At 34.2% G+C, this 24527-nt stretch overlaps 1 protein-coding gene across 1 annotated transcript in view; it reads right to left on the reverse strand.

Moving 5' to 3' along the window:
• The window catches only part of MYO3A (myosin IIIA), a 242248-nt gene that overhangs the window by 212848 nt on the left and 4873 nt on the right, over positions 1–24527 (reverse strand). Inside the window, exons 3-4 of the mRNA XM_032244076.1 lie at positions 12030–12214; positions 9349–9483 (exon numbers count right to left, since the gene is read on the reverse strand). Coding sequence (XP_032099967.1) covers positions 9349–9483; positions 12030–12197 — 303 coding nt within the window. The 5' untranslated portion in view covers positions 12198–12214. The remainder of the gene's footprint in view (positions 1–9348; positions 9484–12029; positions 12215–24527) is intronic.

The following is a 24527-nucleotide window of genomic DNA, read 5'->3' on the forward strand; positions in this document are numbered from 1 at the left end:
ATTAGGAAAGAAAGATATATAAGAGTTATATATATTATTTATACATTTCCTAGGTTAGAAGAGAATAAAGAAGTACCTTTAGACTGTTTTGCTATCTTCCCCTTTAAACAAACAAACAAAAAATGAAACAGCCCTAGGTAACTGGCTGTCTGTTCTATTGTAAGTACACCAAATAATAGCCTTTTATATGAGAGCTGGGAATAGTGGTTCCAGCCTTAAAAACATGAAAGGAATCACACTGTGAGTCTGCTACTGCACTGCAATTGTGAACTGCCAAAGGGGAGAAGGAACAGTTCTGTGCTGTCTAAGGAACTCGGCAGCCCAGCTTCTCACTCCTGCCCTGTTTCTCCTGACCCTTCAGAAATATACAGGTCTGCAAAGCCTTTATATTCCCTTCTGTGTACATGTTATCTACAGGGCAGCAGCATTAAAGTGTTAATAGCTGAACAAATAGAAAACTCACATTCATTCTAACTTATCCTCTTTCTATCATCCCATGTTCTCTTTCCTTATGGCAGGCCTGATATCACTAAGTAGATGTAAGTATAAAAACAGAATAACCAATAATGCATGACACATGAAAGTAGTATTTATGTCTATAAAAACCACTCTGATGACTGAAAATGTGCATTTGAGAGGCTTTATGACTATTTACTGAATTTTTGTGCTTTGAAATACCACCTGTAATTGGCAGTCTTTAGTCTCCTGAAAAGGATATAATTTGAAAGAGAAAAATTGCTATAATTGGGGAGCAATGAGAAAAAGCAATGTCACTATTAAGAATGAACAAATCAGGACCAATTCAAATGAATAATAGAATGCAGACTGTAGCAGCACTGTGAAAGGAGCAATTATAGCTAAGATTAGATTATGAGGGAAAGGGTATTTTAACAGAAAGATGTCCTAACTCTGAATTTTGGCTCCATTATGGCTGAAGGCACACTAAGCAAACAGCTCCTGTGAGAGAAGTCCAGATTTCCTTACTTACTTAAAATGTGGTTGTTCATCCAACCAAGAAGGGGGAAATTACGGTTAAATCTCACTTCTCCTGTTTGTGTCCATCAATACCAAATGCCTTATATGAGACTGATTTAACTCAATTCTGACTTTCTTTTATGGTCTCTCAGTTCAGGAAGGAAGCATTTGAAGACTCCTAACCCAGCCCTCATTTTCCCAGCTCCCCTCCACCCTTGATACTGATCCTCAACAGTGGATACTAGGGGTTAAAGGGAGTACAAAGTCCAAAGAGGTATTTACATCTCACTAAACAAGTCAGTCAAGAGATAGCTACCACATAGCAACAGGCAGAAAGGAATATACATAAGGTATTTCAAAATGAGGCATAGGTAGAAACAAACAGAAAACATTGGTTCTCACTTTATGTCTACATCATTAGAAAAACCTAAAATATTGAGTGACAACAAAAATCCCTATAGATGTTCTGTAAAAAACTAAATCAGTTTCCACAGCATAAAACTTCATGCGAGTATATTACTGGAATTTTAGAGGACCAGCAACTAGTGCCCTTTTACTAAACCTGGGCACCATTTAGATTCTAAAAATAAACATGCAGAGAATTAAGATGAAAATTACTCCTAAAAATAAATATGCAGAGAATTAAGATGAAAATAACTCCAGGATTTTAATTCTGGATTGAAATATAATTAAAATGACTTTTCATTGTGAAAAGCACCTCGCAGGAGTTTCTCTAGGCTAGTACGGCCATCCATGCACACCAGGCTTAGAATGAGGACAGTCACTCATTGCTCTGATATGCCCACTCCAGTACACACATTCTTTATGTGGATTCACATTAAAAGCCTAGCATTGTTAACATGACTCTCTGGGTAACATCATAGCCACTGCCCCTCTTTTGGTATCCTCATGCAAAATAATTTATATGGACTTTATTACAGTAAGAGGTATAATTAGCAGTCATGTTGTAGTACAAAGTATTGATGCCACAAGCCAATTTTCTGAAAGTGCCTCTAAAGCAGCACCTGCACCATTCATGTTTATAAATTAGGTAATTGTACATCTACCCACTTATGTGTATATGTGATTAGTCTAATTTACATATGCAAATCAATTATCTTATATACAGTTTGCCAACTTCTTGCTTTCCTTAGACTTCCCCCACCCCGCCTATTTTGTAAGTTCAAGTAGATCAGATTTTGGAAAGACCATTTTATTAAACTAAATTTATTCTTTTTTTCCCTAAGCCATTTAGAGATATTTTCAATGTCTTCATCTGATAATAAATTATAAGGATAAAATTCAAAGAAATTGTTATGAGTCTACTGATTCATTATATCTGGATGCTGCTTTACTTATACTGGATATTCCCAAATCATTTTAATCAATCCAACTCATTTTAAAATCTGCTCTCTCAAAAAACATTTAAATAAGATCAGGAGTTTCTGTCACCTAATTCTAGATGATAATACTCAGAAATGCCAAGGTATTAGTATAGGGATTTAATAGGCATAACGACAATGAATGACCTCATTAAATATTTTTAAGCTTTGGGAAAAGAATTATACCTCATTTTGTTGTCCATTTAGGCCTATATTAGACAGAATACCTGAATCTCCACTTAAATGCACATCTGCCAATGATTCTATACATGGAAGAAAAATTAAAAATGCATTATTGAAAATGTTTTGAAGGATATAAAAAAATTGTATTCAAGATTACATCAAGGATTTTGCACAGCAGTACTTTTCAAATATCCAAACACAAACAAGAATTAAACTCTAAAATTATCCATTAATGCAAAGCAAAATGGTTTAGGTTCATAATTTATTTTCTATTATTTGGTAACTAAGTTTAGATTAGTAAAAGGTTAACTTTGTTTTTATATGTTATTTCGCTAAAAATATAAAGCTATTTTAAACTAGAGAAATAAAACATGCAGTTGATCCTTGAACAACAAGGGTTTGAACTGTGTTCGTCCCCTTATACGTTAATTTTCTTCTACCTGTGCCACACCCGAGACAGCAAAACCAACCCTTCCTTTTCCTCCTCCTCCTCAGCCTATTCACTGTGAGGATGAGGAGGATGAAGACCTTTTTGATGATCCACTTCCACTTAATGAATAGTAAATATATTTTCTCTTCCTTTTCTTTTCTGTAGCTTATTTTAAGAAAATAGTATATAATACATATAATATAAAATATGTATTAAATGACTGCCTATGTTATCAGTAAGGCTTCTGGTAGACAGTAAGCTATTAGCAGTCAAGTTTTAGGGGAGTCAAAAGTTTTACTCCAATTTTTCAGTGCATGGGAGATTGTCATCCCTAACCTCTTGTTGATTAAGTTGGGTCAACTATAATATTGAAATCATAGGTAAACTGTCTATTTTTAAAGGACACACATGGTTATTTAATTTTATAAAATAATATGCAGCATCAGATGATGAAAGATTTTTTAAAATACTATTTTACATTTTGAAAGTCTCTAGAGCATAAAGGTGGCAGATGAAATATATACATTTATTTCCTCTTACTCATGAATATGGATTAAAATGTTAGTAAAGGAATAAAAAATTATAACTGCAAAGAAAAAGAGGACAGAAGAAAGGCGAGCACTAAGCAAAACATTTCAATAAATTTTGCAATATGGAAGGCAGACAAGCAAGTGGTAACTGATTTAGCAATGCAGAGGAAGCCACAAACTAAGATACTTTGTGTGGTTCTTTTGAGGTCACCCAAGCAGATTAACCCAGACAGTGCCAGGGAATAGCAAAGGGAGAGAGGCAGTTAAGAGGAACAGGGCAGAAAGCAAGGGGTCATTTGGAAGTCTGCAATCAAAAGACTCAAAACCCTCTTATCCCATATACAAAATAACAACTGCCTGAGCAGTCCACACACACACACACACACACACACACACACACACACACACACACACACACACGTTAAGAGACTCGAAATTTTGTTCCCTGTTGATACTGAACTGGAGGGATTCAAGATTTGGTGATATCAGCAAAACAGGTAGTCGAGGACAGGTAAACTACTACATGATGTGCCAAACAGAAGGAAACTTGGAAAGAGGAGGCCAGGGGATCCAGGAACCAGTGGTTCGATCTAGATGGGCAACAGAGAGATGTCAAAGAGGTCAGACACACGGCAGGTCTTCAAACTGGAGTGGGAAGCCGAAGAGCTCCAAAAGTGTAACAAACAATCTTGCCAAAATTAAGAACATGGATTACTAAATGAGGCAGTGTAGAAGCTATGCCATACTTTTCTAAGTATACCGATCACAACACATCAAAAGTGTGGACCTGCTAAGGAGAAGGTGGCACCACTAAACTGGTTCTATGTTTTTATTACTTTATCTTATCAACACTTTGGAACTATCTGCTTTCGTATTACTTAAGTAAATGTATTTACTTTGAAAAACATAACAATAATTAAAACTATCTGGGGTTACATTAAGTGAAAATATAGGATAATTTCATAAGTAATATTGTCAACAATTTTAAATATACAAAAAATATACACTCCTATTCAATATAGTATTGGAAGTCCTGGCCAGAGCAATCAGGCAAGAGAAAGAAAGAAATGGCATCCAAATAGGAAGAGAGAAAGGCAAACTATCTCTGTTTGCAGATGACATGATTCTGTATCTAGAAAACTTCATAGTCTCAGCCCAAAAACTCCTTAAGCTGATAAATAACTTCAGCAATCTCAAGATACAAAATCAGTGTACAAAAATCACTAGCATTCCTATACACCAAAAATAGCCAAGCTGAAAGCCAGATCAAAAACACAGTCCCATTCACAGTTGCCACAAAATAAATAAAATACCTAGGAATACAGCTGACCAGGGAGGTGAAAGATCTCCACAGTGAAAACTGCAAAACACTACTCAAAGAAATCACAAACAAATGGAAAAACATTCCATACTCATGGATAGGAAGAATCAATATCATTTAAATGTCCATACTTTCCCAAAGCAATTTATAGAGTCAATGCTATTCTTACCAAACTACCAATGACATTCTTCACAGAACTAGAAAAAACCATTTTAAAATTTACATAGAACCAAAGAAGAACCTGAATAACCAAGGCAATCTTAAGCAAAAAGAACAAAGCTGAAGGCATCACACTACCCAACTTCAAACTATACTTCAGGGCTACACTAACCAAAACGGCATGGTACTGGTACAAAAACAGATGCACAGACCAATGGAACAGAATAGAGAGCCCAGAAATAAGGCCACACACCTAAAACTATCTGATCTCTGACAAAGCTGACAAAAACCAGCAACGGGGAAAGGATTCCCTATTCAATAAATGGTGCTGGGATAACTGGCTAGCCATATGCAGAAGACTGAAACTGAATCCCTTGCTTACAGCATATACAAAAATCAACTCAAAATGGATTGAAAACTTAACTATAAAACCCAAAACTATAAACACCCTGGAAGACAACCTAGGCAATACCATCTATTCTGGACATAGGAATCAGCAAAGATTTCATGACAAAGACTCTAAAAGCAATAGCAACAAAAGCAAAAATTGACCAATGAGATCTTAGTAAACTAAAGAGCTCCTGCAGCCGGGCGCAGTGGCTCATGCCTGTAATCCCAGCACTTTCGGAGACCGAGGCAGGTGGATCACCTGAAGTCAGGAGTTTGAGACCAACCTGGCTAACATGGTGAAACACCATCTCTACTAATAATACAAAAATTAGTCGGGCATAGTGGCAGGTGCCTGCATTCCCAGCTACTTGGGAGGCTGAGGCAGGAGAATTGCTTGAAGCTGGGAGGCAGGGGTTGCAGTGAGCCGAGATTGCACCACTGCACTACAGCCTGAGTGACAGAGCAAGACTCTGCCTCAAAAAAAAAAACAAAAAACAAACAACAAACAACAAACAAACAAACAAAGCTTCTGCACAGCAAAAGAAACCATCAACAGACAACCTACAGAATGGGAGAAAATTTTTGCAGACTATGCATCTGACAAAGGTTGAATATCCAGCATCTATAAGGAAATTACATTTAGAAGAAAAGACAAACAACCCATTAAACAGTGGGTAAAGGACATGAACAGATACTTTTCAAACTAGGACATACATGTGGCCAATAGCATATGAAAAAAGCTCAACATCACTGATTATTAGAGAAATGAAAATCAAAGCCACAATGAGATACCGGTCAGAATGGCTATTTATAAAAAGTCAAAAAATAACAGATGTTGGTGAGGTTTCAGAGAAAATAAAATGCTTATATGCTGCTGGTGGGAGTGTAAATTAGTTCAGCCATTGTGGAAAATAGTGTGATGGCTTCTCAAAGAACTAAAAGCAGAACTACCATTCAACCTAGCTATCCCATTACTGGGTATATACCCAAAGGAATAGAAATTGTTTTACTGCAAACATACATGCATGTGCACGTTTATGTTCATTGCAGCACAATACACAATAGCAAAATCATGGAATCAACCTAAATGGCTGTATTAATCCGTTTTCATGCTGCTGATAAAGACATACCCAAGACTGGACAATATACAAAAGAAAGAGGTTTAATAGACTTATAGTTCCACATGGCTGGGGAGATCTCACAATCATGGTGGAAGGCAAGGAGGAGCAAGTCACATCTTATACGGATGGCAACAGGCAAAGACAGAGCTTGTGGAGGGAAACTCCCCCTTATAAAACCATCAGATCTCATGAGACTTACTCACTATCACTAGAACATCATGGGAAAGTCCTGCCCCCATGATTCAACTACCTCCTACGGGGGTCCCTTCCACAACACACAGAAATTGCAAGATGAGATTTGGGTGGAGACACAGACAAACCATATTAATGCCATCAATGGCAGACTGAATAAAGAAAATGTGGTACATATACATTGCAGAATACTATGCAGCCACAAAAAAGACTGACATTATGTCCTTTGAAGGAATATGGTTGAAGCCAGAGGCCATTATCCTTAGCAAACTAATGCAGGAACAGAAAACCAAATGTCACATGTTCTCACTTATAAGTGGGAGTTAAATCATGGACAATAGAGAGGAACAACAGATACTGGGGCCTACCTGAGGGTGGAGGGTGGGAACATGGAGAGGATCAGGAAAACATAACTAATGGGAACTAGACTTCACACCTGGGTGATAAAATAATCTGCAGAACAAGCCCCTGTGACACAAGTTTACCTATATAACAAACCTGCATATGTACTCTTGAACTTAAAATTTTAAAAAGGACAAAAAAAGAAAAAAATATACAACCAAATGAAACAAATATGTTAAGAGTTTTTTTTATGGCTTCAAATATTTTCTGCAATGATCATCTATTATTTGTAGAATCACTTTAAAACCATTAAGGAAGCCAGGCACAGTGTCTCATGCCTATAATCCTAGCACTTTGGGAGGCCGAGGTAGGCAGATCACTTGAGGTCAGGAGTTTTGAGACCAGCCTGGTCAACATAGTGAAACACTGTCTTTACTAAAAAAAAAAAAAAATTAGCTGGGCATAGTGGCATGTGACTGTAATCTCAGCTACTTAGGAGGTTGGGGCTCGAGAATCCCTTGAACTGAGGTGGAGGTTGCAATCATTGAGATTGCACCACTGCACTCCAGCCTGGGGAACATACCAAGACTCCATCTCAAAAAAAAAAAAAAATAAAAAAAAAAAAGAACAATGCCAGTCATGGTGTCTCACACCTATAATCCCAGCACTTTGGGAGTCCGGGGCAGATGGATCACAAATCAGGAGTTCCAGACCAGCCTGGCCAAGATGGCAAAACCCTGTCTTTACTAAAAATACAAAAAATTAGCTGAGCGTGGTGGCATGCGCTTGTAATCCCAGCTACTCCGGAGGCTGAGGAGGAGAATTGCTTAAACCTGGGAGGTGGAGGTTGCAGTGAGATCGTGCCACTGCACTCCAGCCCAAGCGACAGAGCAAGACTCTGTCTCAAAAAACAAACAAACAAAAAAACATAATGGAAAAATATGAATATAAAGTCTTAATATATTTTACACACGATTACTATGCCTATTACACTTTGGCTGTGTCCCCTCCAAAATTCATGTGTTGAAACTTAATGGTGAATGTGATATTATTAAGAGGTGGGATTTTTAAGAGGTGGGATTATTAAGAGGTGGGAGGTAGGCCATCAGGGCTTCTTTCTTGTGAATGGGGTTTTAAGAGCCTTATTAAAAATAGGCTCCACACAGTGTTGGGCTCCCTTGCCTTCTGCCATGTGAGAACACAGCATTTCTTCTCTCCAGAGCATATAGCAACAAGGTGCCATCTTGGAGGTGAACAGGCCTCACCAAACAACTGAACCTGATGGTTCCTGGATCTCGGACTTTCAGCCTCCAAAACTGTAAGGAATAAATTTCTATTCTTTATGAATTACTCAGTGTGTCGATTTTTGTTACAGCAGTACAAATGGACTGAGACAATGCCACTTCAGGAAAATCAAGGGAACATTCAAAAAGAAAATACTCAAATGCTTATAAAATAATAATGAACACAATAAATATATGCTGTTATAGTTGTCAAATAAAGGTATCTACTGTCCCTGAATTTGATAAAAGCAACTTTAAAAAATTCTAATAGAATTTATTAGAAATAATGTTTACCTCACTTGTATAATATTCAATGAAAATCAGAAAGATGGAATTATTCTGAGACTGGCAGTCACCTTAGTGAGGAACCTGCTAGTATCCTGCCTTAGAAAGGATTGCTAAAGTATAAGAAAACTTTTTCAGGATTGGAAAAGGCCGACTCTACAGCTTCCTTTTGGCAACTTACTCAGTATCAACACCATTTTAAATAAGTTTTCTTCCCTATAAATATAAATACCTGGTTCTATAGCTTAAGTCATTAGCATTCAAAAAAGACAGAAAAAGAAAATCATAGCTCACTATTTTTACGTAATGAAGCCTCATGTTAATTTTCTCTTATATCCTAGCACCTGGCACAGAGCCTCATCACATGTTAACAAAACAAAATATAGATGAATAAATAAATATTATAATGAAATCCCTTTAACTTGTTTTTCTGTGGGAAAAATAGTTTCAGTTTCTTTAGTCTTTCATTGTGGAGTTATTTCCTTTTAATATTTAATAGTCTTTGTGGCTTTCCTTCAATTTTCTGATATGTTTCTTAAGAGAGCAAGGCCAAAACTAGGCACAACATTTGTGGTCAGGAACTTACCAGAATTGTTTATATGGTATCAATGTTACATAACTAGTATATTAAGTCATTTCAGAGTGAAACAAAAATAAGATGAGCCACTTAGTCATGTTTCTAGAAAATCACATATATATGAAACAAAGTAAGCACTGTAAGTTTCCATCCATGCAAATAATGCTGAAACACTTACCTCAAGAACCAACCACAGCTTGTCTCCATTTACTTTATCCTTCTTAAAATATATCCCATAGAATCTAACCACATTAGGGTGGTCAGAAAGAGATTTTAAGATGTTATATTCTGCTTCAATCTCTTCATCAATATCCTAGTTTCAAGAAGTCATAAGAAGAGAATTGTGAGAAAAACATGAGTAATTTCAAAGAAATAGATTACAGAATATCAAATATAGAATTTCATTTTGTCAAGAAGGTCATAATAGTTTTTACTGTGTATTGTAATTTCTCGTTACGTTATTTAAGGGGAGAAATTGTGATTTTCATGCTAATCAAGTGAATCTCTAGTTATTTTAATCACATTTTGAAAGGGTTAAAGAAAAAGTTATTTTTATATGCAATTATAAATAAACATTTATGGAGAGCTACTCCAGATGATTTTTCTTTTTTGTACTATTAACTTTGTTACAATGGCAAAGCCATTGATCTGAAATAATAAACTTTAGGACTGGAAATCTGGTTCATTTTGTTTCTTCGGAAAAGAGGGTATTTAGAAGCTATCCAAAAATCAGTCATACAAACAATAAATTCCCACTTTTTCAAAAATCTAAAATGGAATTAAGTTATAAAAGATTGCACAAAACCTTTAATGAACTAAAGGTCCATTCACCAAAAGAAGAACAGGTTGCTATCTCATTAATAAGAATGAAAGCCACTTAGTCATGTTTCTAGAAAATCACATAAATGAAACAATTCCCAGAGTAATAAATAAGAGAAAGCCTTATTAATATTGCTTTTATAGTGACATGTAATGTATACGTTGTTTTATTACAGAATCATGGAATCACAGAAGTAGAATTTATATATGAGCTCTAATTTTTAAAGGAATAAAGTCAAGTCCTGAGAAGTTGCAGTCAGAGCTGGTTAGTGTAAAACCCAGATACAGACTCCAAAACTACTACCTTCTCATCTTACTCATTCAACCCCCTCTTGAAAAAAAAAATCACTGATTAAAAATATGTAATAGTAAGACTCCTTAAATTTAAAATAAGCTAATCTTTGAAAGATATTTGGATGCTATAATCTCTTGGTTTAAATCTTTTTTCTTTTGACTTGTGACATGATGAAGAGTAAATAAATAATTCTTAGAAAAATATATTCGTACTGTGACAAGAATGAAAGCAAAGGAATAAATTGCTATAGTTATGAAATCAATATTTCATTAAATAGTACTAAGTATGACTCAAAAGGTTTGTAGATATACTATACATGAGTAAACTATGAAAGAATAGTGGTTACATAGATTATAAGCCATTTGCTCTTCTCCATTAAGAAGGAAGGGAAAGAGAGAGATACACTATGGGGTCAGACAATGTGATTGGGCCAAATTTCTTTCTCATGCTGCCACACAGCTGAATGCCTAATGCAAAGGCTAGAGGAAAGAGGTACAGTCACTTTGGTAGAACTTAGCTTATGACTCTCTTCCTTCAGTTTAAATGTTTAGAAGTTTCCAAGAGAATGTGAAGATATTCAGCACCAGTTAAGCCTAGGCATGCTAAGTCTCATTTTTTTTCCTCCAGTGTATTTAATTTATTACTTTAAAATAAACCTCCCTTACCTTTTTCCTCTGCTCAAAGTAATATGGAACAGTGTAGTTATGATGGGTTTAGCAGAAATAAACTGTCAAAAAAAGAAACAGCAACCCTAAAATGAACAAATGGAAACTCAGAGACCTTTTGCAGCATCCCACAGTTAGTAGATGAACTGTAACAAGGTCCTACCGCTCTGATACCCTCTCTGCACACATATCATCATTTCCATCATGACATGTTCCCGTCATGTGTGCAAGAGTCCTTCAATCAAAGAAATTGTTTTCAACAGATGTTGGGGAGCATGTGATTGCTGAGCTCATTCTGGTTCACCCATGTGCTATGGTAGAGACAGGTGTCTCCCAGCAACCTGAAGATATTCTGAAACTGCCAGCTCTCATGAACACAAAACAGAATCTCAGTAGTTTCATGCAATTTACAGCAGAGAAAAGGTGTGGCAGTTTCCCTTATTACTATTATCAAAAAAAAAAAAAAAAAAAAAAAGCATATGGGGACCCCCTCATTGTGGCCTCACATGAGACCAGCAGAGCTGAACATGAAATTTAATTTTTCATAATGAGGAACTTTGCCCTGATTATATATCCATACCATGTCTGCTTTGGAAACATTTAAGCAAACCTGAAAATTAATTTTCCTTCTATGAAATAAATTAAGTTTTAAAAAATCCTCTTTAGTTTGGTCTAAGAGAAATACTTCCTGAAGCCTAAATAAATGCAGGACAAAAAGAAGATATGGTTAAGATGACATACTTAGGATTACTTCTAGACCCCTGAGTTTGTATCTTTACAATTTTTATCTCTAAAATAATATTGAGTCAACCTCAATAATATTGTCTGTTGAGAGCAGCAATTTTTGTGTGCTTATTTGTTTAAGCATTTATTCATCAAGTACTTACTGTGCCTTATTACATGTATTAAGCACAGAAACTTGGAAAATCAAACAAGTAGACATTTCTTTTACATTTATTTTTAAATTGTAACCTATTTTAGACTGCTATTGTGATGAATAAATCAAGATAAAATACAGTCTTTTTAAGCGTTTAATATAGATAAAAATAAAGCTAACTAGAAGAAAAAAATACGACTTACATGAATGGGATCCAGAATTTTGACTGCTGCTTTTTGGCCATTTTTCTTATTCAATACTTTAAAAACTTTCCCATAAGTTCCTTTGCCAATTGTCTCAGTGATTTCCCATGTATCAGAAGGATCAGGAAAGTTATCAAAGATGATTGTTTTTCCAATTAATGGAAACATCTCAAAGGTTTAAATACCTGGAGATCAGAAGTACAGTTTCATCTACATTTGACTGAGGATATCAAATGGCACACACAAACCCATGGGGAATTAGCTAATATTTTCACCGATATGGTAGAAAATATTCAACAGTAACCAAACATATTTCAGAGTCATAAGAAATTTGAATTTCAATTCTCATTTGCAAACATTAATATGAGTTTAATAATGCTTTGTAAGCAGGACTTTATTTCTATGTCCAATCTAGTCTCTTAATTGCTATTGTTTTTAGATTAAAATAAGATATATATTTATATAATTTTGATTTTCTTCTTTATATTAAGTATCACAACAAATCAAATAATTTTAGAATGAACTTAGAGATGATAAAATTCAACTTCCTCATTTAAGCAGATCTTATACATTATAAATGATCATGTTTTATATTACTTCTCTATGTAAAAACTCGATAATGAGTCCTCTACATGGCCTTTAGGAGGAAATTTCCTTAACATAACCTACCACGTTCTTTAAAATATGGTCTTTCCTTAATGTTCCAGCCTCTTGTCTCATACACTATGATTCAGCTAATCTGGATGCCTCAGGGCATTTCTTTCTTGAGGACCTTAATATATACTATTTCTGACCCCATCTGCCTGAGGCTTCTTCGCCAAATTCCAAAACCTACTTATCTTTCACATCTCAGCTTGGATACCACTTCATCCAAGTGTGACTACTCTCCACCCCATCTGGGTTGCATACCCCACCTTGGTACTCCAGCTGCACTCTGCGCTGCTGTTATCTGACAGCATTTCTGTATGCCCAGCATCTGGCACAGTGATAAAATGATTAATTAATTAATTAATTAAAAGCATATGGCCAATGAGGTCATTTATTAATATCATCATCAATATTATCACTATCTGATATCATCACTGGTACTGTTTTGTGATTATAAATCAGATAGCATTTATGTATCTGATATCTTCACTGTATACCCAACACCTGGCATACTGTTGAAATAATTTATTTGTCAATTAATTAAAAGAATAGGTCAATGAGGTTAAGTGATTTTATAAAGGAGATTTTACCTTTTCTTGACTTCCAAACAATGCTCTTTTCTGTATTCTCCCTATATTATATTACACCATTTCTATAAAACTACAAAAAAAGGTGAGAATAATAAAAGAAAGTGCTCTTAGCACCTCTAGTAGCCCTCATATTTTTAAATTATCTATACAAAACCACTTTTTTCAATATATATTAATATTTCATATTAGCCAATGAAATTCACTTGTCTGGCCACACTCATAACTTTCAGCTGTGTTCACATCACCAATCCACTGATCCTCAATTTTCTTTAAGCCCATCAACCCTCTTAATTTTTCACTCCCTGCTCATTTCTCCTTCCCCAGGATAGACTTCAAGCCTTGTATTATTGTGATGTCTTTACAAATGCCCTCAACACTCTTGTTCCTTAATTTTTCCATCATATTCTCCTGGAGGGGGAAAACAACTCTGGTTAAATACTACATCATTTTCACATCTGTGCCCATAACTGATAAAACCATACAACCATGTTGACTAGTTTCAGTGAAAATTCAGGATAAGAAACTGACAAATAGACCCTCAACCCTGCCCAGCAACCCCACTGCGCTTTTGCTGTTTGTATATTCCCTGTTCTCTAGAGTTACTATTTCACAGTGATATCTTTCCTCAAATTTGTTTCTCCACAAATTGTTCCCTTTGCTGTTTACCCTCTCCTATCAAACTTTACAAATGATGCCTGTACTTCATAATTAATTGAAAAATGGAAGGAATAATAAATAATCCTTAATATTCTGACCTTAAAAGCTACAAGCCAATGTGTGTCAAACATAATTAGTTCACTACTATCTGGGGTAATTGTTTGTCCTCAAATAGCCTTTTCCTTTGGTTCCCTCTTGTCCTGTAGATCTCAGCTCAAATGACAATTTCCTAGAAAGGCCTTCCCTGACCAACCTTCATAAAGTTAGCCTTCTCCACTTATCCTGTTATTCTTTTGTTAGAATATAAGCTACACAAGGGCATGGACTTTGTTATTTTATGACTGTACCCACAATTCCCAGAACAATGCCTAGCACATGGTAGGCAATCAGTAAATATTGGCTAAATGGGCAAATGTTTATTTGTTCATTGTTAATTCTGACAGTGGAGACCTAATCTATCTTATTCACTTTCAAATCTAATAATAGATTTGGCCTAATTCTCTGCCTGGAGCATATAGTAAATGTTAAATATCTAGCTGTTGAATAAATGAATAAATAGGGTTCTTCAAAAAATACTTTTTTTTTTTAAGTTAGGAAGAGAAATAAGGTTTAGGGAGAACTGAAAAGAATATGAAAATCCAAAACACAATAAAGGGCATATTCTGATTAATTATACTTTAGGGCACATTATCTAGTAAATGGCTATGAATGCCTGCTAAAAATTATATTACCATATAAAAACATACTTTTGAATAGTTCTTAGAACACTTAATCTTTAGGAAATTCATGCCTTTGATCCAAAATGCAAAGAGGTAATCAGTAATAATCATCCTCTTTAACAATCTCATAATCAGTGACAAAATAACTACTTCTTACATCAACTTGAGGCATGCAAATAAGCATTTATGCCATCTCTATAATATAAACGTTAGACCAAAAGATCAAATTAAATCTCGTTAAAGGTCTGAAATAGGAGTTGTCAATCAAGAGAAACATTCATTAAATGGAATATTGCCTTTCAAGCTGTAATGTTATTGAACACAATCTTCATTTCTGATATATTAACCCTTAGGAGTCAACTGTTGATTTTTCAATACAGACATAAAAATTCAATGAAAAAAATGACTGAACAACAAATATGTACAATGTATTCTGATGAGTTTGAAAAGCACAAAGAAAACTCATGGATGGATTAATAAACATGTAACTATAACATATTATAAAAAGTGATAACAAGAACATGCATAAAGTGCTATAATCACCCAGGTGAAAATCAATTAATTCTAAAGTGATCAGGAAAAGATTCAGAGAAAATTCTGAAGTGATCAGGAAAATATCTGAGGTGGACTAAAAATAAGGAGGAATTTGTCTAAACTGCAATTTTTTCTTTAACAGTTCTCAATCAGACAAATATTTAAAGCAGTGCATCAATATATTGCAAAACATTAAGAAACAACAATCACAAAATGACAAAAACAAGGCATTTTGAAAACAGAATACACCTAGTCATGTTTCACATAAAGCAAATAAACAAAACTCCCAACACATAGGTAAAATGAAGCCATTTAAAATGACTGCTTCAAAATAATACATTAAAGAATTTCAAGACTTAGACTAGAATCAAGTCTCCTGACTGCTAAACTATATTTTTTCCATACAAAGTTGTTTATTCTTTAAGAATGGAATAGAATGTCACAGCTACTTAACAACTAATTACTTAATAACTACAGTAAATTGCATTTGACATAAAAATGAATGTTCATTTTTCCTAATCCTTTAGAATGCACAGAATTAAAAGTAATTCTCTAGCCTATAAAATTAAAAACATATAATTAAGTTCTTAGTTATATGATCATGTAAGCCAAATAATTATCTTCAACATTTATATTTACCATATTTTGATATGTGTATTTACCATAAATCTGAAAAGGTACTTACAAAGCTGAAGTTCTAAAATGAATACTCATCTATTTGAATAGATTTATTATATATTGAGCTTTTGGGTTTTTTTAAAGATAGAAAAAATGATTATAATATAATAAATGTGCTTACTTCAGGATGTTCACATTCATCTCAACAACTTTTCTGCTTGTTTTGTAAACATGCACTTAAATATTCTTTAATAAAATAACCAAACTGGCTTCATGATCATTCTAAAACATAGGAGGGCTGATCCTCCATTGGATCATCTGTGTTCCCTCTACCTAGAATGCTCTTTCTCAAGATGTTGACATGGCTCACATTCTCACTTCCTTCAAGTCTTACATTAGCCATCACCCTCCCAATAAGTCCTACCCTAACCATCTTACTTAAAATCCCAATCTGACTTCCTACATCCCATTCTGCTTCCCAACTCCTGGTCTCACTTACTCTGCTCTATTTTGATAACACTTATCACTTCCTAACACTCTACATAATTTCCTATAATTATAATTTTTAAAATTTATTTTCTCCACTACCAGAATGTAATCCTCATGACGCCTGAAATGTTTATCCTGTTTTTTTCACTGATGTACTTCAAAGACTTTAAAACCATGCCTGACACATAGTAGGCAGTCCATAAATATCTGGTGAATATTAAGCAGACATGAATAGAAAAGAATACATAGAAAAATTTCAAACTATTTCAACAATCAATTTCATCAAATATTTTTAAAAGAAATAATACTATCTTATGCAATTTTTTTCAGAGACTAGAGATAGAGGGACTATGTGAAAGTATCTATAAGAAGACAGACTATACAAAATCAGATAAATTTATTAAACAGAATCAAATGGAAATTCTGGATATAAAAAATAAAATAACTGAATTGAAAATCTCATTAAAGCAGTTCAAGAGCAGACTTGAATAGGCAGAAGAAAGTATCACTGAACTTGAAGACAAATTACTTGTAATTATAATCTGAAGGGCCAAAAAAAAAAAATGAAGGAAAACAGAGCCTAAGGGACATATAGAACACCATCAACAATACCAATATATACATTATGAGTATTAAAGAAGAAGAGAAAGAGAAGGGGGAAGAGAGCTTATTTGAAGAAATAATGGCTGCAAACTTCAAGGATTTAAGGAAAGGCATGCATCTACAAATCCCAGATGTTGAGTGAATTGCAAGGCAAATCCAAGGAAACCCATGCCAATACATTATAATCAAGCTGTCAAAAGACAAAGACAAAAAAAGAAAACTTGAAAGCAGCAAGAGAAAAACAACTCATCACATACAAGGCACTCTCTAGATTATCAGTGAATTTCTCAGCAGAAATATTGCAAGCCAGAAGGCAGAGGGATAACATATTTTATGTGTTAAAAGATAAAAACCTGTCCACTGAGAATTCTATATCTGACAAACTATTCTTCAAAAAGGAGGACAAAATTAACTTTTGTTCCCAGATAAACAAAAATGGAGAGAGTTCATTACAATAATATCTGTCCTACAAGAAATGATAAATGGAGCCCTTCAGATTGAAATGAATGGATGCTAGACAGTATTTTGAAGTCTTATGAAAATGTAAAGTTCTCCAGTAAAAGTAATTATGTGAAAAATTATAAAACCCAGTAGCACTGTAATTTTAGTTAATGCCACTTTTTTTATCTTGAATTTCAGACACAAATGCATAAAAGTAGTGATAAATCTGTGTTAAGTGGGGATACGATATATAAAATGTAATTTGTGACATCAATAACATAAAATGTTGGGGGGAGCTATAAAGGAGTCAAATTTTTATAAGCAATTGAGTTAAGTTGGTATCAGTTTAAAATAAATTGCTATAATTTCGGAATATTATATCTAATCCCCATGGCAACCACAAAGAAAATACCTATAAAATATACACAAAAGGGGCTGGGTGTGGTGGTTCACACCTGTAATACCAGCACTTTGGGAGGCTGAGGCAGGTGGACCACCTGAGGTCAAGAGTTCAAGATCAGCCTGGCTGACATGGTGAAACCCCATCTCTACTAAAAATAACAAAAATTAGCCAGGCATGATGCTGCATGCCTGTAATCCCAGCTGCTACAGGGGCTGAGGAACGAGGATTGCTTGAACCTGGAAGGTGGAGGTTGCAGTGAACTGAGATTGTGCCACTGCACTCCAGCCTGGGCAACAGAGTGAGACTCCATCCCAAATATGTGTGTGTGTCAAGATATGTCATTACAAAATATACACTAAATACAAAGGGAGAAAGTATTAGAGGAAATGGGTAATAAAAATGTTATAACATCAAAAAACAACCAAAAAAACGATAATAGTAAGTTCTTTCCTATTGGTGTTTTAAATGTAAATGGATTAAACTCTCCAATCGAAAAACAGATCAGCAGAATTAATTTTAGAAAGAAACATACCTGATGCAACTATATGCTATCTACAAAAGACTTTAAGCCATAGATGGGATAATGATAAAATGGTCAATTTGCCAAGAAGACATAACAATTATAAACATGTGCACCAAAATTCAGAGCTCCAAAATATATGAACAAACACTGACAGAACTAAACGGGAAAACAGCTGTACAATAATAGTAGAAGACTTCAATATCCACAATAATGGATAGAAGAATGAGACAGAAAATCAGAAATAAAGGACATGACTTACACTATAGACCAATTGGATCTAACAGACATATATAAAATGCTGCACCTAATAATGACAGAATACACATTTTTTCTCAAGTGCACAGGAACATCCTTCAGGATAGATTATGTGTTAGACTGTAATACAAGCCTTAATGAATTTAAAGGGACTGAAGTATGCTAAGCATCCTTTCTGATCAAAATGTAATGAAAATAGAAGACTGGAAAATCCACAAATACATAGAAATTAAACAGTACACAATTAAACAACCAATAAGTTATACAAGAAATTACGAGAGAAAACTGAAAATATCTTGAATCAAATGAAGATAAAAATACCACATAGTAAAACTTACAGAATGCAGTGAAAGTACTGCTAAGAGATAAATTTGTTACTCTAAAAGCTTAAATTTAAAAAGAAAGAAAAATATCAAATCAATGATGTAACTTTACACTTTAAGGAACAAGAAGAGGAGGAGCAAATTGAACCTAAAGGTAGCAAAAAGTAGGAATAATAAAGATGCAGCAGAGATAAATAAAATAGAGAACAAAAGTATAGAGAAAATCAACAAAACCATGAGTTGATTCTTCAACAGGTCAACAAAATTGACAAACCTTTAAGCAGATTTACTAGGAGAGAAGACACAAATAAAGAGGGAACACTTCCTTGAACTCCTGACCTCAGGTGATCCACCTGCCTTGGCCTCCCAAAGTGCTGGGATTACAGACGTGAGCCACCGCGCCCGGCCAAGAGGGAACACTTCCTAACTCATTCTATAAGGCCAGCATTATCCTGACACCAAAACCAGACAATGGCACTATAAGAGAAGAAAACTGCAGTTGAATATCTCTATGAACATTAATGCAAAAATGCTCAACAGAATGCTGGCAAACTAACTTCAACAGCATATTAAAAGGATCATACACCATGGCCAAGGGAGATTTATTTCTAGAATACAAGAATAATTCAACATATGAAAAGCAATCAATGTAACAGAAGAAAGGGGAAAAGGCACATGATCATATAAGTTGATGCAGCAAAAGCATTTGACAAAATTTAACACCCTGTCAAAATTAAAACACTCAACAAACTAAAAATAGAAGAAAACTGCCTTGACATAATAACCATTTATAAAAAGCCCATAGCTAACATTATATTCAATGGTGCAAGATTAAAAGCTTCTTCCCTAAGATCAGGAACAAGACAAAAATGCCCACTTTTACCATTTCTATTCAACATAGTACTGGAAATCCCAGAGAGAGCAATCAGGCAAGAAACATAAATAAAAGCATTCAGACTGGAAAGAAAGAATTAAAATTATCTCTATTCAGGACTATTTGATTTTATCCTAAAAAATCTCCCCCTCTCTCTCTCTCTCTCTCTCTCTCTCTCCTTTCTCTCTCTCTCTGTCTCTCTCACACACATACACACACACACCACACACACACACCACACACACACACGCTAGAACTAATTAATGAATTCAGCAAAGCTGCAGGATACAAAACAAACATGCAAAAATCTGTTACATTTCTGTACACTAACAATGAAGAGCCAGAAAAAGAAATTAGAAAAACAATTTCATCTACAATAGAATCAAAAAGAATAAAATACTTAGGAATAAACTTAACCAAGGAGATGAAAGACTAGTGTACTAAAAACTACAAACATTGCTTAAAGCAATTAAAGAACACACAAATAAATGGAAAGATATCTGTGTTCATGGATTGGAAGACTTAATATTGGTTAAATGTCAATATTAACCAAAGGGATCTATAAATTCAGTGCAATTGCTATCAAAATCCCAATGAAGTTTTTTGCAGAAATAGAAATAAATACATCCTAAAACTCATATGGAATTCCAAAGGATTTCCAGTAATCTTGTAAAGAAGAACAAAGTTGGAGGTTTTATATTTCCTGATCTCAACACTTAGTACAATGCTACAGTAATCAAATCATTGTGGTACTGGTACATATATAGACAAACAGAGTGAAATAGCCCAGAAATACAGTCAAATGATTTCCAACAATAGAGAACAAACAGTCTTATTAACAAATGAGGGTGGGAAAACTGCATATCTACATGCAAAAGAACATTCCTGTTAGATCATATATAAAAATTAACTCAAAATAGATCAAAGACAAACATAAGAGCTAAAATAATAAAGCACTTGGAAGAAAACGTAAGGGTAAACTTCATGAAAACGGATTTGACAATGATTTCTTGGATATAACACCAAAAGCACAGGCAGAAGAGAAAAAAATACATAAATTGGACTTGGTAAGAACCAAAACCTTTTGTATATCAAGGGATGTACAAAACATCAACAATGGAGTGAAAAGACAATCTCCACAATGAGAAAAAACATTGCAAATCATGTATCTGATAAAGGGTTAACATCCGGAATATATAAATAACTCCTACAACTCAAACAATAAACAACCCAATCAAAAAATGAGCAAATGTTTGACTAGAAGTTTTTCCAAATAATATATACAAATGGTCAATGAGCATATGAAATGATGTACAGCATGACTAATAATTAGGGAAATGCAAATCAAATAGTCACAATGAGATACCACTTCACGCCCATTAGAAGGTTACTATTTAGTAAAAAAGAAACCTATAAAGCAATTTAAGTGTTGTTAACGTTGTAGAGCAATTGGAACTCTTGTGCATTGCTAGCAGGAATATAAGATATTGAAGTTGCTGTGGAAAATAGTATGGCAGTTCTTCACAAAAGTAAATACAGAATTCCTGTAGGATATAAATTTCACCTCTTGAATATAACTCAAAGAATTCAATCAAGGGCTCAAAGAGATATTTGTACACCCACATAAATGACAATATTATTCACAATAGCCAAAGACAGAAACAACCTACATGTCCACTCACAGATGGGGAAACAAAATGTTGTGTACACCTACAAATGAAATATCATTTGGCTGGGCACGGTGGCTCACACCTGTAATCCCAGCCCTTTGGGAGGTGGAGGCAGGTGGATCACTTGAGGTGGGGAGTTCAGGACTAGCCTGACTGACATGGCAAAACCCTATCTCTATTAAAAATACAAAAATTAGTCGGGTGTGATGGCACATGCCTGTAGTCCCAGATACTCAGGAGGCTGAGGCAGGGGAATCACTTGAACCCAGGAGGCAGAGGTTGCAGTGAGCTAAGATGGCACCACTGCATTAGAGCCTGGGTGACAGCAAGACTCAGTCTCAAAAAAAAAAAATGAAAGAAATATTAATAGTATTCAAGCTTAAAAAGGAAGGAAACTTGCCACATGCTATAACACATATGAGATGGATGAGCCTAGAAGACGTTATGTTGAGCAAAATAAGCCAGTTGCAAAGGGAAATACTGTAGGATTCCACTCATATGAGGTGTCTAGAATGGTCAAATTCAAAGACAAAAAGTAGAATTGTGGTTGTTAGCAGCTAGCGGGAGAGAGAACAGGAATTATTGTATAAGGCAGAGTTTCAGTTTGGGGAAAACAAAAAATTTCTGGAGATGGATGGTGTTAATGGTTGGGCAACAATGTGACTGTACCTAATACCACTAAATTGCACATTTAAAAATAGTTTAAAAGGTAAATTGTATGTGATGTATGTTTTACCACAGCAATATAATTACCCAGAATGTAATACAGGGGATCAAAATAATAGAAAATGTGAAAGCCAAGATAAAAGATATAGAAAGGAGAATGCGATGATCAGGTTGCTCTGAGATCCATACATGATCATCCATCCCCTGAATCTTGGGGACTGACAGCTCAAAACTGTATTTTCTATACTCCTTGTCCAACTGGCTTCCTGCCTTGAGAGATTCTGCCAATGAGTCCCAAGTAGGAAGAAGGGAGAAACCAAAATATTTTTCCTCTGTTTTCTTTGCTTTCTACGAAGATTTCTCCATCAGTTACTGTGTCTCTCTGTGGTCCCTATTCCTGTAAGACAGAAACTGCCAGGTTCTAGGTATCCTCAGATTCTGGGTTCTGCTAAGACTACCTTCTGCAGCCTGAGAAGTGACAACAGTATTTTTGCTACTGTTAACTTTTAAATTGCCTCATTATACCCTATTTGACTTTCAGATGTGACAAACATTTGTAACTAATTCTCCACATTAAATTCCTTCATTGAACTATATATATGGCATTAACTCTGTTCTTGACTGATTCAGCTTAATACAAATCTAATCAGAATTTGAGAAGAAAATAAGAGAATGAGGAAAAGGCAATCAATAATGACTGAGAGGTTTCCAAAACAGGTTAAAGGTATGAACAGTCCTTTTCAGAAACATTTGAATAAGATAAATAAAAAGAAATCCATATCTATATACACCACAATGAAACCAAAGAGCACCAAAGACAAAAAGAAGCTCTTAAAGTCAACCAGATAGAAAAGAGTTATTACATACAGAGGAAAATAATTGGAATAATTGCTGATTTTTCCAAAGAAGACAGTAGCACAATATATTCAAAACTCTAAAAGAAAATACTTGTTAATCTGGAATTAACAAAAGTACTCATAAAACTATCTTTCAAGGTGAAAGGCAAAATAAAGGTATTTTTCAGGAAAAAAAAAAAAGTTTAATACCATTGATCCCTGAGAAAGAGCACTTCTAAAGGATATGCTTCAAGAATGACAATGATCCTGCACGAAAGTTCTAAATTATCAAAAACAACAAAGAAACTGTATGTTCTATCTAAGCTAATTGTAGGATACAATAATGGGCTATGTTGGACAAGGTTGAACAGTAATAATCAAAAGTGGAAATGTAATAGGACTTAAAATGTTCTAAGTTCCTCATGCAGTTCAGGAAGCAGTTAGAAATAACTTTAGACTTTAAAAGAAAAATATGCCTGTCAAATACTTGTAACACTAGAATCTTAAATTACCATGTATAGTCTCCAAAATACTAGAGGAAAAAAAATCTGACTTTACAAAAGTCATTCAATTGGAAAATTCAGGAAAGGAGAACAAAGGAAACATGGAAAAAGCAGTAGAAATAAAAAGCATAAAATAATGTGTGGAAATCATTATTAATATACCAGTAATCATAATAATTGTATCTGTAACTGTAACACAGTAATTATAACTACACTCACCAGTGAAAAGACAGAAATTGGTAGCTAGGGGCTGTTTGCAATACATCCACCTAAAACCTAAATAGAGAGAAAGAATAAAATTATGATAATGGTACCATGTAATAATAGTTAATGAAAGAAAGCGATGTGGCTAGCTCAATATCAGACAAAATATATTTTAAAGCAAAAATACTTATTAGAGGTATGATAGCCACTATATAATAATCAAAGACTTAATTCATCAAAAAAATACAAAAACTCAAAACAGAACCCCAAAATATGTCAAATAAAAGCTGAAAGAAATAAAGGAAGAAATTAACAATTTTAATGGGAGATTTTAACACACCTTCTCAGTAATTTTTTGAATAAGTAAACAAAAATATTTGTAAGCATAAATAAAATTTAAACAACATAATTAAGGAGAATTTAATGAATATGCCAGAATATATATGAAATATACAAAAAAGAATAAATACACTCTCTGAGCACATATGACTGCAACCCATTTAAGTAAGAAATTAACTATTAGAAGCTACATTGTTTAAAAAAAAAAAACCTATACAATTGCATACCTCAAAAAGGCACTAAACAATTCAAAAGTCAAAGAGAAAACATAATGAACTAAATAGAATAATGAATTAAAATAGACTTAGAACTAAATAATAATGAAAATTCTACTTATCAAAATGTATAACCAGCAACTCAAGTAGTGTGCAGAGGAAAATATATAGCCTCAAAGTTTACATTAGAAGGTAAGAAAAGCTAAAATTATATAAAACCAATGAAAGTAGAGAAAGGGGAGAGAAGAGGGGTATAAATTAAAGAAAGACATTATAGGAAAAGAAAAAGACAGACTAGGGGATTAATAAATATAATAGATCTTTAAAGAGAATTTTTTTTTAAATAGAAAGATCCTGCTCAATTTTGATCAAGAAAAAAAAACAAGAA

Source organism: Sapajus apella, unplaced genomic scaffold (assembly GCF_009761245.1).
Source record: "Sapajus apella isolate SASKATOON/1434 unplaced genomic scaffold, GSC_monkey_1.0 scaffold53, whole genome shotgun sequence".
In the NCBI taxonomy this organism is placed as follows: Eukaryota; Metazoa; Chordata; class Mammalia; order Primates; family Cebidae; genus Sapajus; species Sapajus apella.